This window comes from Falco punctatus, assembly GCF_963210335.1.
Source record: "Falco punctatus genome assembly, chromosome: 1".
Classification (NCBI taxonomy): Eukaryota; Metazoa; Chordata; class Aves; order Falconiformes; family Falconidae; genus Falco; species Falco punctatus.
This window is the reverse complement of record NC_137580.1, coordinates 45,216,226-45,234,307: the sequence shown is the minus strand read 5'-3', so window position 1 is coordinate 45,234,307 and position 18,082 is coordinate 45,216,226. Positions and strand designations below refer to the sequence as shown.

Below are 18,082 nucleotides of genomic sequence, written 5' to 3'. Positions count from 1 at the left end.
TTATTTTTAAGTATCTTTTTAACATTGATGTCTGGAAATGTGGAGTAAATGCACTTGATACTTACTGGTTTACTATTTTTAGGTGATGGAAGTTGTCTTCTCATTAAACTGGGAGAAAGCAATGGTCCAGCATTTTTACAGCACTAAAAAAAACCCCACCCAAACACATGTAATTTATATATGTCTATGTACAAATTTTTAAAAATACATTTGTAATTTATGTGCTACTAAAAAAGGACACCTAAGTAAGCAATAGATGAATACCCAGACCAGATATCTTTTATTCTGACTGGAGTGAGTTGCCATAATCTGAAGAGTAGGAGCTATAGAAGCAAAACTTTATCCTTGATATTTTCTGTCTTTGACCAGAGCATAAATGGAAACAATTTCTGGAAGTTTAATCAGTCCAAGTGTCTTTTTTCTTTTTTTCTTTCTTCTTCTAGTAATTGAGGAAAAATTATAATATCCGCAGTAGTTAATTGGTTAAACAGTTAAAATTCCATTCTTAAGCTCTATAGTGTGTATTCTAATTAACATGAAGTATTACAAGATGAATTTATACTTATCTTAAAAAATGCCTTACATGAAGGATGTCAGGTGTTTCCAACCTAGGGCTGTAGTACTGCACATCTTGAAAATATGAGATACTAGCTTTTTGCATGAAAAAGTTACTACTGATACTGCTGGTGGTACATTGCTGCCACAGGGTACTAATATGGAAAACTAAAAATATGGCCAAGAATCTTATTTGCCCTAGGAATAAAGTTATTTCACTGAAATAATTAAGTATAAAAGTGATTTTGAAGAAATGAGGTGCAATCATAACATTTAAATATCTGAGTTTACTGTTCAAGTGGAAAGTATACAATCTCAAAAAATGTTTTCCCAGTACTTAACATGCTTTCTTACAGTAGCATGTGTGCTCATATACAACATACTAGGCTTTTTGGGGCAGAGGTAAAACCAATGCAGGTCCCACAGTTCGTTTTCTAAACTTAATCAGCCTTTACTAACTTTCTAGTCTAAATGTCTTCAGACTTGATTTCTTACTCACTTTCAGCATATAGCTTCTTTCTTTTTTCCACACCCCTCCTTTTCCACTGAACAAGGATATATTAAATCAGTAGTTTTAATCTGTAGAGCACAGGTTTTTGGACATCCATGGGATACTTGCAACAGTAGGAGATCTGTGACAGACGAACTAGTTTCATATGTGGAGTACACACACAGTCCATGTGCCTGGCATTTTGATGTGGGTTTGTGTCTGTCTTAGAGAAAAAAAAAAGCGCCAATAAATCAATAAAAGGTTAAAAGTAATCTTTTCTCCCTGCTGATTTGAATCCTTGCTAGCAATGGAGATTCATGAAATGTACCAGTAATTGTTTCCTTTCCTAGAGAATTCATTAACGGAGGCATTAGCCTTTTCTATTGTCATGAGTGATGACTAATATTTTGCATCCTGTTATGCTCTCTCAGGTGCATTAATATATTAAATACATATTATTAATCTTGAGTTTCTGATTCAAATGATGAAAACCTTGTGTTTTGAATTATTTTCTGTAGGGGCAGTTCAGTTTCACTGCTGTTGTTTCTCAAAATTCCTCAGATTTGGTTTCATTCATTTACACAGTTACTGTCTCTTGTATCCAACTCTCCAAGAGGGAGGGAGGCTTTCATCTGTTCAGCCTTTTCAGAAAAAGTTGAGTGGAGATAGACCTTCGTTCAATTTAATTTTCTTTCATTTCAGACTTCAAAAAATACGGAAGTGATTACTTCGACACTGATCTAACAACCCACTTACTTGCAATTTTTAAATGGTTTTCATTTGGGAGTTTTAAAGTGCTTTGTGAAACAGTAGGTACCGCAGTAACTCTGTACTCTGTATGTGTGTGTTGCTTTACAAACCAAACTGATGTGAATCAAATATGGAACGCACCCACTGGGTTGTGTGTCTCAGGTCTGAGAGGAAGAGGCAAAGCTGGGCATTCAACATGTGAGTGAATCAGATTCGTAATCTCAGAAAGACCACACCAGTCTCTTCATTTTCATTTCGTTTAAACCTGTTCATGGGTAAGACTGAGGCTTGTCACAATGCCAATCTTTCTGAAGAAGCTTGTGCTGAATACCTGAAATGAAGTTTTTAGAAATACTGTTTGAGAAGCATAGCTGTAATGTTGCTCAGTGAGCCAGTGTTTTCTGACAGAAAGGATTTATTTTTAATTTTACTTAAAATGGAGGTGTGTCAGGTAGGTAGCCATTAATAATTTTCTAATCATAGTTTGAGCTTCTGAGCAAAGCTTTATTCGTGACCTAGAAATCTGAGTTAGCAGAGATGCTTCCCATCTGTCTGTAGTTGTACACATCTGCAGTAATACATTTTCAGTAGTGAGTAATTTTTGGCTTGTGGACAGATGTATAATGGAGAGAGAATGCTACTAAGGAAAAAAGGCCTTGGGAAAAAAACCCTTATGGTAAAGACAAATATCTCATAAGAAGCTTATAATGACAGAATTACTATTGCAACTTCTACTGTTTTCTCCATGTTCCCTGTCAAGAACATCATTTTTATAATCTTGTGCCATAAAAATAAGTGTTTATGATGATCAAATTACTGCATTACATTTTGGAAGATCTTTTACTTGGTACTAAAGTAATTTGATTAAAAACATTGAATAGTACAAAATATTTTTTCACAATGTTAAAAAATAGTGAACAATAGGTCAAAAACCTGTATGCTTTGTTTCTAATCACATGCTGATAAGGGGCATTCTCGGCCTTATTTTGAACATTTTTATCAACAGGGGAAAAAACCCTTCACTGATAAATATAGTAAAAACTGCTGATGTGAATAAAAAGAAAGATGGAAATGCTGCAGAGCAATCAAGCTTGCATTGATAAGCTGTACTCTATCAAACTGTGTTCAAATTTTAGATCATAAATACAGAATGAGAGACTGTTGGCTGTACTCACGGGGCAGAGAACGCCATCCTAAAAAGAAGTGACTTTGTAGTGGTGACAAATAAACTGCTGAAGCAAGTGTAAAGTCTTTTCATCTTTGGTACAGTCCCAGAATGTATCTGAGGACTGTGAGAGAGAGCAGTAGAGGTTCTTCTGCCTTGGACATTGATACAACTGCTCCTGCAAGGCTTTGTCTTGTTCTAGCACTTGCAGACCAGTACTTCAGTGACTTGCTGCTGAATTTATGGATGCAAAAGTCTGACACAATTTAGGAGCAGAAACATGATGTTCTAGGGGTGTCAAGGAGCTTGGTCTCTTCTGCAGGTAGATCAGGGGATGCCTAAGAGGTACCTGTGTAAAGAACATAAAGTTCTTCCATCTGCCAGGCAAAACTTTAAGAGAATCTGATGACTGGAATTCTAAGCTAAGCTTACAATTAAGCAAAACCAGCCATAATAAAGGACACTTGTTGCTAGAAGAGCTTACTGTGTGCTGTTGTGAAGTCTATGGCACTAGCAGTTTTTACTTAGGATGATTTTCTAGTAGTCTCTTAAGATCTATATTGGAGAGACTGTCAAACCTGATTGCAGCAGTATCTTTTAGGCATAATGGTACTAAGTCGTTTCAGTTTTATTTTGTGTTAGGATGGTTTTTGTGCATCCCTGAGAGCTGTGGACCTCACCTCCTGCATGGCTGGGTCAGTATGTGTTGTAGTATAACCTTAGATGTAGTTTCCTAAGAATGTGAGGTGTGCCTGTGTGTTGGAAGGGACTTCAGGCGCATCCGTCTTGTGTTCTGTCTCCAGGAGTGGACAATAGCAGATGCTTAAGGAAAATATCAGCTTTGCTGTGCTCCCGCTCTTCATGAGGCATCTCATTTCATTGCAACTGTTGGATGCTGAGGTAAACAGACATTTGGTCAGTGTAACAGTAGTGCAGCGGTTGCTGTACATGGGAACAAAGCAAGCATGCCGTGACATTTTTCTTCCCTTTGGTATTTACCAGCTTATGGATTTCTGACCTGGGTTTGCATTGTGGCCATTATTGTCAGTGACCACTGATGGGTTTTCCATAAACTTGTCTAATTCCTTTTAAGAACCACTTAAAGTTTTGGCATCCACAAGACCTGTGACACCAGATTTTACAGTTTAATTACATACTCCGTGACAAAGCTTTCTATTGTTTCTAATATGCTGGGTTACTATTTCACTGTGTGCTACCTATATGTTGAATTGAGACATGGTGCATATTTTATATGTATTTGTTGTATTCCCCACAGTCATGTCGTCTTCAGGCTGGGGAGTACCAGTGCATTTCTTTTTGTCCTTTTTCAGCAAGCTGTTCTATGCCTTGGACCGTACTTATTGCCTGTCCTAGCTCTTTTTAGAGTTCTCCCATCTTTTTTGAGATAGATGCATCTTAGATTTAGGTAATGCCATTATAATGCTTGGGGTTTAGTCCTTTTTTGAACAGTATTTAAGATTCTTTTTGGTGTCTAATTCAGTAATTACTTCACTTTTGTGATTAATTTATTGATCTTGAAGCTCCCTGTACAGTTTCTCTTAGACTGTACTGACATCTAATGGTAAGGCAAAGTGGCTTAACCACGCTTAATGGCAAGATAAATTGTCTGACAGGCAAATACAATTATATATTTTCTTTTTAATTCAGTATTAGCTTTTGTAATACAAGATGGAATAACTTCAACTTCTGCACAGAAAATCTGACCTAATACTTTTTCTTCTGGCAATTAATCTTTTTGTTCGGCTCTTTGGGCCACACTTATTTTTAAATGTAATTTAAAACTTTGCAAGAGTCATTTTGAGTATGGTGAAGATGATGTGATGGTTTTATAATGCAGAAGTTTTAAGTATAATTCACAGTATCTTCAGAAAAGGAGAGCAGCATGAAATAAAATGTAAGAACGAATGCAGTCCTGCAAAATTTTAGAATAGAATGTTCTAGTGTTGTTGTAGCAGACTTATTATTGCTGCATTTTGAAGAAACATGCAAACAAAAGTCTTTATTCTCTTTTTCTCATCCTCCTATTTGAGATTCCTCTGTATTTTTAATCGGGCATTTTTCAAAGTCCTAATGAGAAATACTGTTGAACAATCCGTTCAGACTTTAAAAAGAAAAAAAATATTCAGATATTAATCTTAAATTTATATTCTATGTTTAGGTGTAGTACACTAACTTCAGCGAGATGTAACTATCACCTAATTTCCATTATGAACCACCTGTCGTCTGACCCAAAATTTTTATTTTATACAGAACCAATGCTGCTGCTGACATTAGAAATGTTCAAGTATAAGTTGTAGACCTTTTTCAAGTACAGTGTTTCTTCTACATAATCAGGTTTCTTTTTCCCTTTCTCAGAATTAGAGCCCATCTTTTGCCATTGCTTCAGTAAGTTGACTTTTTGCTATGTTAATGTATTGTTGCTTTTATTTGAACATTAAGATGATTTCTCTGACTTAGCATTTTTACATGTCATTTTGCTTTCTGCTGTTTATCAACTTGATACTATCCTCTCTTTTGCTAAACACAAGATACTTCGTTTTGTACCTCAGAAATACTTTGAAATTCACATAAATTTGCATTTCTCAGTAATAGCTTTCTTGTGGTCTAAGTTGTGTTCAGTATAGGTTGTAGCCCGCCCTTTTCCTAAAAAAGGGAAAAATCTGAAACTTAACTTTTAGGGAACATCAATAATTGTTGTAGAGTGAGTAATTCTTATTTCTGGGTTGTGCATTGAGTTACATTTGCAGAAAAGCTTCCTATGTCATGCTTTGGGAAGAGCGAAGTCCATTATTCTAGAGTGTATGGTTTAAAATTGTAGTCTGGTGCTGGTCTTTTAGCTGCACAAGCTGGGGGACTAGTTGTGGCACAGAATATCTCAGATGCTAGGAATATCTGACATCCAGCCATGAAACTGGCATGCATCCTGTCAGTCCTTGTGGTCATTTCGCTGAAGAGGTATTCAAACATCAATGGGAGAAGGGAAGAGAGACAAAAAAAACCCCAAACTCTTTTGTTTCTCGCCTGTTCAGGTAAACAAATGTGAGGTAAGGTATTTACATTGGTGATCATATGGTTGCAACAGTAAGTCATTGCAGAAGGCATCCTTCTGCCTGGTGAGCAGCCCCAGTTGCCTCCAGCACCCCATCCAACTCATCAATGACTCTGGCTGTTTTACCATGAAATCTTAGGTATGGTTGACTTGAACATAAGAAAGAAATTTTTCATGATGAGGGTGGTGAGACACTGGAACAGGCTGCCCAGAGAAGCTGTGGATGCCCCATCCCTGGCAGTGTCCAAGGCCCAACTGGATGGGGCTTGGAGCAACCTGGGCTAGTGGAAGGTGTCCCTGCCCATGACAGGGGAATTAGATTAGATAATCTGTTTACCATCTGAAACAAAGTTACTGCAAAATATGTAATTATTTAGGATAATTAAAATGTTTATAACAAGGAAAACAACATTTTCATTATAATTACTTACTTCTGCCAGGGCTGTGCAGAATGGCCATTTCAACGCTTATGAGGTGTCGTGGAAAATACAAATCTTATCTATTTGGGTGGGAGGGAAAGAGAAGCAAAGTATTAGTCTGGATTTTCTTGGAAATCTAATTTTTGAAGTCCTCAAAACCTGATGGCAATAGAATATGGAATATAAACTTATAATTTTTCTTATGTAGCTTTATATTATACTTTTTGAAAGTTGATGGTAGAAAGAAAAAAATATTTCAGTAACTCAGTATAGTTTCAGACCAAAGAGCATATATTAGAATGAGTAAATTAAATGAAGGTTGAGATTCCCAAGGGTAACATGAAACCTCATGACCTTATTCTCGATGTGTTAGTGATCTAGCAGTTTGTTCTGTGAATTTCATTTCTGTTTTGATTTTCTTATGCTTCATCATTTGATTTGGGTCGTCATTTGATTTTATTTGCCTGACAGCGAGGCAAAGGTAGAAATCAGCCTTTTGCTATTCCTAGCTGTATAGGTAAAAGTCTGTGCTCAGAAGAGTTTATAGTTTGAATCTTTTTGCTAGTGGGCTAACTAATCTGAGGTGATGCATGATATGCTTCACAGTTTTTCTGGTGGGCTTTCCCCACCTGTTCAGATTCAGTGGAAACATCATCTGGTCCACACAAACTTGTTAGACTGATGCAAAGGAAATGGTTCTGCACTGCATGTTGCAACCTTTTGGGTTTGAGGGGAGTTCTTCCCTAATAATTTAAGGTTTGTCTCAAGCTACAAGCATGTGTATAATTTACTGGTTTGCCTTGTTAAAAAGAATTAATTTCTCAGTCTGCTTCCTTTTCCTCCTCTCTCTCTGGAAAGAAGATTGTAGGTTTTGAATGGGCCTTCCTTCAAATCATCTCCCTTGCAGCTGATGTTTATCCTTTACTCCATTACCATTGTTACCTGTTTTGAAAACTGAAATCAGAGTTGATTTATTTACTTATCATTCCTGTTTTAGCCTGTAGGATTTTCTCACACTCCTGTAAAAATGTTGGAGATTCCTGATTCCCGTTTCCTTTTATCTTGAAGTCTCAGGAAGTGTGAAGGTCTTCCTTTCTCAAGAAAGAGCTAAATGCCTCAGATTGCAATACACAGAGGCAGTTTCTTTAAAAATATTTTTAAACACTGGAATCATCTGCTTAACCGAGGAAAAAAATCTAATGGTTTTCAGCAGTGTATATTTTCATCTAAAATTTATACTGCTTAAAAGAGTTGTTTACATTGAGTGTATCTCGGATGGCTTTGTAGCTAATACTTGACATACATGATAAGCAGTATGTATTCTTAAATCACTTGGATTCTCGCTTTATCTTAAGTATTGAACTACAGAAGTCTGATCTTAAATACCATTTGGTATTTTGTGTTCTGATTTTTAATTCATTAGGCAGTGTGCTTGTATTTTTAGTGAATTTCTCAAATACAATTATTCATGTTGTGGTTTAGTAATTGCAGTAACTAATGCTCCCATAATTATAAGGCTTTTGTTTTGCTGGGAAATACTTCCCATATCATCATCTTCTCTTTGTGTTAGAACATGAAGTATAAAAAAACTGTATGAGGGTTAAATTTAGAACTGTGTTAACATGTTAATTTAATTTTTTGCTCAAAAATGTTTTATTTTGAAATTTATGACAATGTTTAAAAGAAAACTACTTGATTTATCTGGTACACTTTGAAGCTACTGTAGACAGATAGAAAACATCTGGTGACACTTTCAGTGGTAGGTCAATAGTTACAGATGTTTGTTTTTTTACAGCTGTCATCCAGCTTTGTACGTAGAATGACTACACTGGAAAAATCTTTTGCTGAATGAATAAACAAAGCGGCACAAGGATGCTAGCAGGCATGTATGTTTCTACAAGATGGGAAATTAAATAAGCTATAAAAATTTAAACCATGACTGGTATTTAAAATGTTCATTGTACTGTAGTTTTTCTTATCCTCTAGATCTTTCTATGTGATAACTGAAGGAAGTAGATTATAAACCAGAAGTGATAAGGGAATTAAAGACTGGTTTAGGACTCATCCTCTACACAAGTTTGGGGTGTTGGCTTAAGCAAAGGCAGGTGGCTATATAGCTGGCTTCTAAGGTTTTAAAATGCACATTAGGTTTGATGCAATGCTTGTGCAATCTTAGAGCCATATTCAACACTGAAGAATGTTGTATTATATAAATAATGTTGGAAAAAGTAATAGAAAATTTCTAAAATGGTAACATTCTTTTTGTTTTTTTTAAAGAGAAAATACTGGGCTTCTTCATTCTTCATCATTTTTTTTTTTCCCATTCATGATGGGAGGTTATATTCAGCTGGGAACAGACATGGAAAACAGGAGAAGAATCTTGAATTTGAGGATAAAAAGTGTGGAGGGAAAGTGACGCACAGGATAAGGCTGAATAAAGTGTTAAAAGCATGATGAGTGTTGCACATTCACTCCATTTTTAAATGAAAATAAACACAAAGAAAGGAACTTTGATAAAAGTCCAAATGTGCCAAGCAGGGTAGTGATGGTAAAGATACCTATTTTAATGCAAATATGCAGTTCTTAATATTAGAAATATTTTTATCATTTCACCCGGAGTGCATGAATCTTCATAATATGTTGATGCAATTTGCCTATGGTTGTAGAAAAGTTTAGCCTCTAAAAAGATACAAGCAGATTTCCAGGTTCAGTCACTTGTAAGGACATTTAATTCTCTCCACTGATGTTGAAAGCTGTTGGGCAGGAATAAAAAGGAACAGGGAAGTGGATTATTTGGCTTGTTTTCATGTGCGCTGTGCTTGTAATACAGCATTCTCCGAGTTTCTTTCTTAAAGTCTACTGAGATATTTAAAGACAGCGGTGCTCTGATTCTGCTTTTTTAGACGATCTGTACTCTTAGTTTTACCCCATCCACTTGCTTTTGTGCATTTTATAATCTACCTCTACGATTAGATTATTGTTGGGGGATTTTTTCTTCTCTTTCCCCATCCCCCCTTCCTGCTTCTCAGTGGTTTGGCTTAAAATGCAGACTGCTTGTTGCAATACCCTTACGCTGTCTTGCCCAGCTACATGGTATCTGAAAAGTGCTTAGTGGTATTTGCTGCCAAAGAGCTTGCCTAGTCATGCATAAACCTGCTTTAAATGCCATTTGGTTGATATAGACGTTGGCATTGTGTTGTCACCGTGATGCATTTCCTCCGGTTTGTGCTCCTTGAATAGTTTCCTTCAACTTTCAGGTATCAAACTCTGGTTTATTTATCATTGAAAGCTTAAAAGTTAAGAATGAAAAGAGGTTTTGTCTCTTGCTGTGAATGTTATGATGCGGAAGTGTGGCTTTCCAGTTTCATTCGGGGTGGACGCATTTCTGTTGTTCTATGGAAATTCTGTACCTGTGCCTGCCTGAGATACCTTCTTCAGCTGGTGATGTGTTTAGTGAAAGGGTGAAAAGAGTATTTGAAAGTCAAAAGAAAACAAGCTGTCCTGGAGCATTTCTTATACTGGCTTGTTTGAGCTGTGCTGTGTGCTTTGCATCTCAACGTTTTTAGAAGGCAGTTTGTTGTGAAATATCACCTACCTAATAGGATTTAAGAACTTCATGTCTTTAATTATCTGAATTATTTATAGGTCATTTTTCTGGAAAGAGGTGAAAAAATTTTCCATATTTTTAAAGTTTAAGAAGTTTATCTTTCTGTTCACAGGTGAAAGTAAGTTTATAAAAGACAGTAAGCATTTCTGATTTGTGGCTGGCTTGAGAAGACCATCACCAAGCTGTGTGGAGACGTTCTTTGAGCTTCCACTCTTATGTCTCTAATGGACAAACACAAAGTGAAGCGGCAACGTCTGGATCGCATATTTGAAGGTTAGACATTTCAATTTTTAATGTTAACTTTGTTAATTTCATGGATTGCTTATATTTCTGAAGACTGGAACTCTTCTTTTTTGGTCGTTCAGTGTATTTTAGTTCAGTTGCAGTTCCTGTTGAGTTGATATTAACTCTGCACAAAGGCTTTTTTGGGGTGAAAAGAGACCTAGACAGATAAAAGCAATTAGTTTGTGAACTCCATACTTTTCTACAGTTAAGTTTGCTTTCATCGTTGCATTTTATAACACTCTACCCAAACACTGTGAAAGATTGTGGTTTTATATAAAATAATAATAGTGAAAGGATAAGATGACCACATAGTGTTCTCAAGGGTCTTTCTCTACAGGCTTACTTTATATAGATTGATTTAACAGCCTGTATCTAATCCTAGGAAGGCAGTAGAAAATCAAATTAAAAGAAAACACAAAAAAAGTCCCAAAGACCCCCAAACTTTAATGATTATTAGCAAAAATAGTCTGAATTGTAGTGAAAGGAGTGTAATCAGTTTGGTTAGTCATTTTACCTTAAGACACAAATGACCAAGTTGTATGTTCCAGGTATTCTTTGTTGATTTGCTTTTAGGGTTGGTGTGAAAGCAGTTTGAGGGAATAGGGAACTCTATTTTTAAGAGTATACTTGCATTACTTGGGCTAAATTAATTTTTATATTGGAATGTTAGCTTCTCCTTAAAAGGCAAGGGAATAGTTAATTTCTTTACTAACCCATTTTGATGTGATGGGAGAAAGTGTACAGACTCCTGGGCACATGGTCTCTACAGCATGCCTAATACTGAAGCGGTGAACTGCAGCTGAAACATTTGCTCTTCCATGCATTGGTCTTGAGACTTTTTTTTTCCTAGCAGCTGTGTTGGTGTAAGCAGTCCCTGGCAGCTGATTTCTGTCCTTGTGTTTTCCCCTTTCTTTGCGCCAATATGAGTGTAACCATATAACGAGCTAGATTAAGAAGATGACTCATACTATAAATAAAAATTTTGTTGGAATATTTTCCATTTAGGTAAATTCCTCAGTCCAGGTCACCGTTCAGCTGACAAAGCAGTTGCATTAAAGGAAGGCAGTTGGAAAGGATCAACGAGGGGTGCTGGCACCACTTACCCTGACATAGCCAGAGAAAGGCATTTCTTCAAAGCATCAAAGCGTGCAGTTCCACATTTGGTTTAGATGATTAATCTCCTTGTTAGTCTCTTCTAAAACCAGCCAAGCCTGCTCATGATTGTCAGGTCCAAACTGATATTGTGTCCCACCTAGACTGGTTGGCCAAGTGGTCAGTTCGGTTGGCTCACTGGAGACTAATTCCAGCTCAGAGAAATGGGGATCTGGCAGCCGAGGATGGGGAATTTGGGAAGGCTGTCCCTCTTTTTTGGGCAGCACTGCAGTCAGATCAGATGGAAATGACCTAGGAGCCTCCTGGTGCAGTGCTGCCAGTCTCAGGTCCTCATCTTTGGGTCTCTGGATCCGACGCCTCAATAAAAAAATGCAGAATGTTAGCTGCCTTTTTTTTTTTTTTTTTGCCTGTGTTAGTCACCCAAATTGGCAAATTTTGAGGAGGACGGAGAAACCTGTCCCTTTTGATGGCAGCCAGCAGTTAGATCTGCTCAACCCACTTTGTGGAACTGCAGCCTCCTTTTGGGTTTGTTATATTGATCAACAGGACAACTTAAGAAGAAAACAGTCTGTGATGATGTGGCAAGGAATGTTGTCAGGGAGAGAGGTGACAGACCATTAGCCACTGTGATGGTTTAAAATAGCTTCCCCCAGGCTCCGTGTTCACATCTGGTGATGCTGTTTAATCAACGCCTTTTGTCTGGCTTATTTTTCCCAGCCCTGCACAATTCACTGCATCATATGGTAAAATCTGTGCAGCCATGCAGTATAGGGAATTGATCCAGTTGAAAAATAATGTAGGAGAAAAGTTTTTTTAGTCACCTCTGCTTCCTAATCCCATTTTCGATATGCTAGACAAATAGCCATGTTGGAAAAATATAGTGGGAAGACCAGACAGAAGATGATCAAGAGGAGAGGCGGTGAAACAATGGATATGGAAAAATGCTTGAAATTTTATGGTTACAGGAATCTAATTTGGCTCTTTAGTGTCCAAGCTGTATTCTGCTCTTTGAGTGTCTGTGTGCTCAAATGTTCTTTGAGGTTTGTAAACACATCTCTGGCTGATATTTTTAAATCACTCTCGCTGCAACTGTGTCAAGCTGGATAAAAATTAGGGGAGTGGTTTGTTTTGAAAAGGCTTTTCCTTACATATGGTCCTGTTCAGGTTTGAATATAAATGTACAGAGTTGTTCTGTGATATATGTGCCTTCCATAACACAACCTAAGTATTTCATATTTTTGAACTATGTGTAATGTTTTACAAAGCTCAGGAAGTGTAATGAGCTGTATAGCTATTAAAGGTGGTTTATCTTGTCAGTCAGCTTTTTTGTTCATCAGTTTGTGTATAGCTTCTCTTAACCTTTTCCCTCACAAAAGAATTATTTTTAAGATAAGTTTCCTTTTATTGCATGTTCCACTTAAAAACAGGATACAGTAATTTACTATTACTAACTAATGTTTTTTCATAAATTGTTTAACATAAAAACTTGTGATGGGCAGACATTAATACGTTGTTATATCCATAAAGAGACACTGGTGGTGTGGTGGTCACATACAGCATTTTGTTACTGTTCGTATTCCTGTTTGAGGAGGGGATGATAATGAGTTGAAATTCAGTTTCTGAAAAATTAGTGGTATGGGCCTGATTCACAAGATGCTTGTGTTGGGAGCCTGTGAGCAGGGCTGCACACAGCTTTTTCTGTGGAGTTTAATAGATTACCACAAATGCCCTTGTAAGTTAGATAACTGCATGTACAATATTATTTGAGTTGAACTGCTTTCCTGTGGCTTCAGGTAGTTTGCACACTTCCTTATAGTAACTAATCATGCAAATTAAGCAACAAATTGAACAGGCATCATTGGATTTACTATTACCTTGTGAGTTAACAATAGTGCGGTAGTAGTAGTACTAAATTTCAGTTGATACTCAATGCAGAAAAAACCCCAGATTCTATTACTTCGGGAGCAATTAGTTGTCTTTTAATGTAGCTGAGGAAGTAATTTTGTCTGAGGTACCTATGATTCCCTTCAGTGATTTCTATAATATGAAACAGTATTTGCTGCTAATCCTAAAGCTTGCAGTTATGTTTTCGTGCACATTTCAGAGGTCTCCCATTGAAGACTGTCTGTTGAAGAAGCCAGATATTAAATGCTAATCTCTAACTTCTACCAGTAGCTGTGAATTACACGTAAGCATAAAGGCATGATTCTAGGCACTCTGAGATGCTGACATTAAATTCACTTCACAAATTTATAAAATAACATTTAGCATTTTCCCCTTGAAGATAAATAGTATCAAGGCATGTGAAACATTAATTAGTTACTGATGATATTGTTCTTTGTCCCCCTCTCTACTGATGCTGGTGATTGCAAAGCGTAATTATAATAGTATACATTTGGCAGAACAGTTGGAAGTGTCACAGTGCAAAAATAAAACGTGTTCATTTTGTGGGTAATTTGAAAAATTCTAAATGTTTTTGGCATTTTGAAAAGTTGTTATCTCTAATTAAGGTATTATTGTACTTTATATTGTAACAAAACTGTAAACAATGCTGTGTATTTGCTTATATTCTAGGAATCTTTAATTAGATGTGTGTCTGTTTTACTGACCATAGCTTGGAAGTTACCTTGGGGGTTTCTGACCTCTGTTGAATTTGCTGGGAGCTAATAGATGAACTAGGAAGGCAACAGAAGGTGGCTGCAGTCCAAAGAAAATTTTACTTTGTTTGAATCATCTGTAATTGGGCTCGATGAACACAGTGAATTTTCTCTAAATACATTACATCGTATAATATATAGTGCTCAGTCAGCCACTGCTTTTAGTGGGTTGCCAAGATGTAGAAAACTATTTAAAGGGGAGAGCTTAGGGACATTGGTGAAACTGGGAGGAGGAAAAGGGTGTTTCCTCTTACAGTTCTTGCTTGTTTACACAGGTATTAGGGATTAAACTACAGCACAATACTGGAAATGTAACTGCAAAATTGTGAGAGTGACTTTTCCAGTTTGATGATTGCTTGAAAGCAGAAATTTCTTTCCAGAGCACCTCATATGTGGTATTTATAGCAAAGACTAGTGTATGCAAGTATAAGAAGTCTCTGAAGACCCTGTATGCCTCCAGACAGATCTTATGTTTTTCTAGTTCTGGTTTTGAGGAAGCAAAAAGCTTCTTGGCACACCTTAGAGCTTCTCGACAATCATTTCAAGTTTCTTTTCCTTTTTATGCAGCACTGGTATACATCTTAAGGTTGTTATTTATGCACAGGTTGCCTCTTTCTTTTTAAAAGTGCTCAGAAAAAACCTGGAATTGTATTTTAGCTATTTTAACAGTGCTGCTTTATTACCTAAGAAGAGTCGGTCAAGATCATAAATTGGAAAAGAAAGTGCATATTAATGGGATGAATTTCTAAAATTTCAGATAAAATCTCTCATCTTTTGCTTTTATGAAGGGCAGCCTTTCTTTGGGAAGGTCTGAATACTGGCAAATACCCAAGTGTTATGCTCTTTGAAGGACAGTAAAAATGCAAAAGAAAAAAAAAAGAAAAAAGAATAGTTTCTTTTCAATAATATGGTCTAGGGTTTCTTTGCCTGTAAGAAAACATCTGTGTTTTTTTAAAACTTCTTTTTTCTGCTTGTGGTGCTACATCGCATGTGATTTAATAAGATGAATCCTCAGTTCACAGCTGATGTATTACACTGATGGTTCCAGGAGGAATGCAGCTATGAATTGAATTTGGTTTTCTTCTTTCCAAATGTATGAAGAAATCTTGAAATGCAGAGTGACTTAGTTTAAAAAATACATTTCTGATTCTTCCCCCCACCTGCTTGTGCATGTAATAGAGAGCTTGGCTTCTTAACAAGTGGAAAGTACCAAACTGACAAATACCAAGTGTTATTTCATGACCACTGATGGGGTCTATCTGGCTTGCTTAAACTGTGATTTGACCCATTGCAGTTGTGAAATTAGCAGTTAAGAGAAGTTTTCTGCATATTAATGAGGGAGATGGCCTACTTTGGCAATGTTTGGGTTTCCCCTGAATTTAAAAAAAGATTTTTACTGAACTTGGTATGTACTATGTAAGTTGATGTGTAAATAAAAGAAAGGAGGAATAAACGTTTCCAGGCAGTGAGTACACTTATCTCTTTCTTATGTAAAGGGGAATTGCAGATGTCCAGTTGTTTGGAAAATAAGCTGTCAATTAACTGACATCCAAATTTGAAAATATCCATGGTTGTCTCACTTGTTGCAGATCTCAAAGGAAGAAAGGAAATAATGAAACATGCAGACAATTGTAAATCACCTAGTACTTTATAGACTTTTCTTTTTGCGTGCTGATCTTAATGCTTGCCATGCTAAATATACCAAGTCTTTTTATAAAGGAGATTAATGGGCTGCCTAGTTGCTTGGTGTCTTTTTGACAGACTTTAGAAGGCTTATTGAAGGATTAGGGCAGCAGAGGGAGCTAAAAGATTCCTAATATTTTATCATTTGTTGTTTCGTAAGTGAATGTTGCTCCTTCATAAAGTAACAATTAACCTTCACAAAAATGTGATTTTCTAACCTGAAGTGTGCCTTCAGCAAATAAATAAGGATTTTGACCTGGAGAAAACTCCTTTTCTCCCTAACAATCCAGTATAAAATAAATTAGGAACCAGGTAGTAAAAGATACCAAAACCTTTCTGGAGGAACAGCCATCAAATCTTTCAACTGTAACTAATGAAACTGTTTAAGCAAGCAGAGTTTTCTATGAATAACCCCAGCAGAAAAGCCTAGAAGTAAACAAAGTTACCTGAAGATACAAGTATCTTAAAATAAAAATGCGTGAGTTCTTGTGTGATGTACAAGGGTGTTTTAACAAGTTAACACTATTTTTGTATTGCCTGTAAGTACTTTGAAAATATTTGTATGAGCTTGAAATATAAAGAATTAGGTAAAATATTGAATCTGTTATATAAGACTTGTCTTCAAAGAACAGGGAGGTTATTCTAAGGACTAAGATAAGTTGACTTTGAAATAATAAAATGAAAACGATACTACTGTGAATTGTCACATAACAAGATCATTTGTCACTTCCCGCACATTAGTGAAAGTTATCTGTATATTTGAGGTATGTTTACCCCAATGCAAAACCATTCTTTATCTCATTACAGTTATAGTTGAAATGCTTATGCACATGCTTATGCTTGGGTTTTGTTTTTATCCTTAATATTTTATTCAGTATTTATGGTGCAAGGTGGTTTTGGCTTTCTTTTGAATTGTTGCAGAAACCTGCTTTTGCAATTCGAATCTTCATTATGAGCTACCTAAACAGCTTTTGAATTTGCATGCACTTAAGCTACTACAATGTTCCAGAGGTATTACTACTAACAATGCAAACTGTATAAAAAGAAAATGAGCTTAAAAGCCCATTTTGCCCTAAATGATGCTGAACAGTAGCTGCTAATGAAAAGCATTATTTTAACAAGAAAACTGGGGGGTGGTGGGGGCAAAGCCCTACCGAGGAAAGACTCTCAATGAGATTTTTAAATTTTGCTGAAACCTTCAGGCCACTGATGTAAGTTTCAAATGTTTTAAAGAGAAGCTGTGATTTTTGTGGTTTTCAGCATTATATACTTTAACTGTATATACATTTTCATTGATATTTTGAAGTAAAATACACTGCTTGCTTGTGACAGCCACTACATTCAGCTGTGATATATCCAGTACACTACTTCTGACTGCTATAATGAAGTCAGAATAGTTTTATTTAATGTTAGTGTCAAAGACAGTGTTAAATACAGTAAACAATATAGCCCGACACTGGGTTTACAGGGTGTTAATCATTGTATTTGTATTATCATATATATTTGAATCAGAATCCAGTACTTAACCACACCTCATCACTAATTCCTGAATAATCTTCAGAGAACTTAAAAAACTTTTCAGACTAGATATTTAGCTTTTATACAGTGCAGATGAGTACCTGGCAAAACCTTTAAAAGCTTTAGAAGTCTAAGTACTTGGTGGTAATATATACTTATTTCTGCCTGGGGTCAGGGAAGATGCTCTGGAAGCCCTAGATTTATACATTGCTTTAAACTGTGCTCTGGAAAACCGAAGTGTACGAAGATTAAGTGTCTAGGTAAACATACTGAAAAATTTAAGTAGTCATCTAATTAAAGCAGACATGTTCAGCTTTCATAGCAGCAGTTCCCATCCTTAGGGAAGTGCAGCCCGAGATGCAAAAAAGGATTTTATTTTGTTTCCTCCCTTAGTGCAGTCAGGATGGGAGCGTGATTATGCAAGTGGAAACAAGAAAATAAAAGAGGAGACAGCCTTCCAGTGCTGAAGGCATCTGCTGCTCCGTCCTTGTGTCCTTGTTCCACGAGGTCAGTACTGAACTTGAAGGGTGCCTCTCCTTAAACAGGAGGAATTGCGTGGAGGCTTTGCCGGGGAAAAGTATCTTGCAGAGAGATCTCTCCTCCTCAGAAAAGTCATCGTGATCTGATGGACAGGCCATTTGGAGTCAAGAAACCTGTTTTATCTTTTAGCTCTTCTGAAGTCAGATAGTAGGTTAGGAAACAAAAGTTGCTTCTCTGCCTTTGTGCCTTTTATTTTCCTTTGACAGAAAACAGTCAGTGGGAGACTTTCA

General features: G+C 36.5%; 1 protein-coding gene across 3 annotated transcripts in view; it reads left to right on the top strand.

The window, feature by feature from the left end:
- The window catches only part of CTBP1 (C-terminal binding protein 1), a 251,265-nt gene that overhangs the window by 47,582 nt on the left and 185,601 nt on the right, over nt 1–18,082 (top strand). For 2 of the 3 annotated variants that reach the window (XM_080366770.1, XM_080366769.1), the window contains exon 2: nt 10,169–10,329. In XM_080366770.1, the coding sequence (XP_080222896.1) occupies nt 10,272–10,329 (58 nt within the window). In that variant the 5' untranslated portion in view covers nt 10,169–10,271. Of the gene's footprint in view, nt 1–10,168; nt 10,330–18,082 lie in introns of those variants that run through there. The other variant, XM_080366775.1, reaches the window with a different exon arrangement.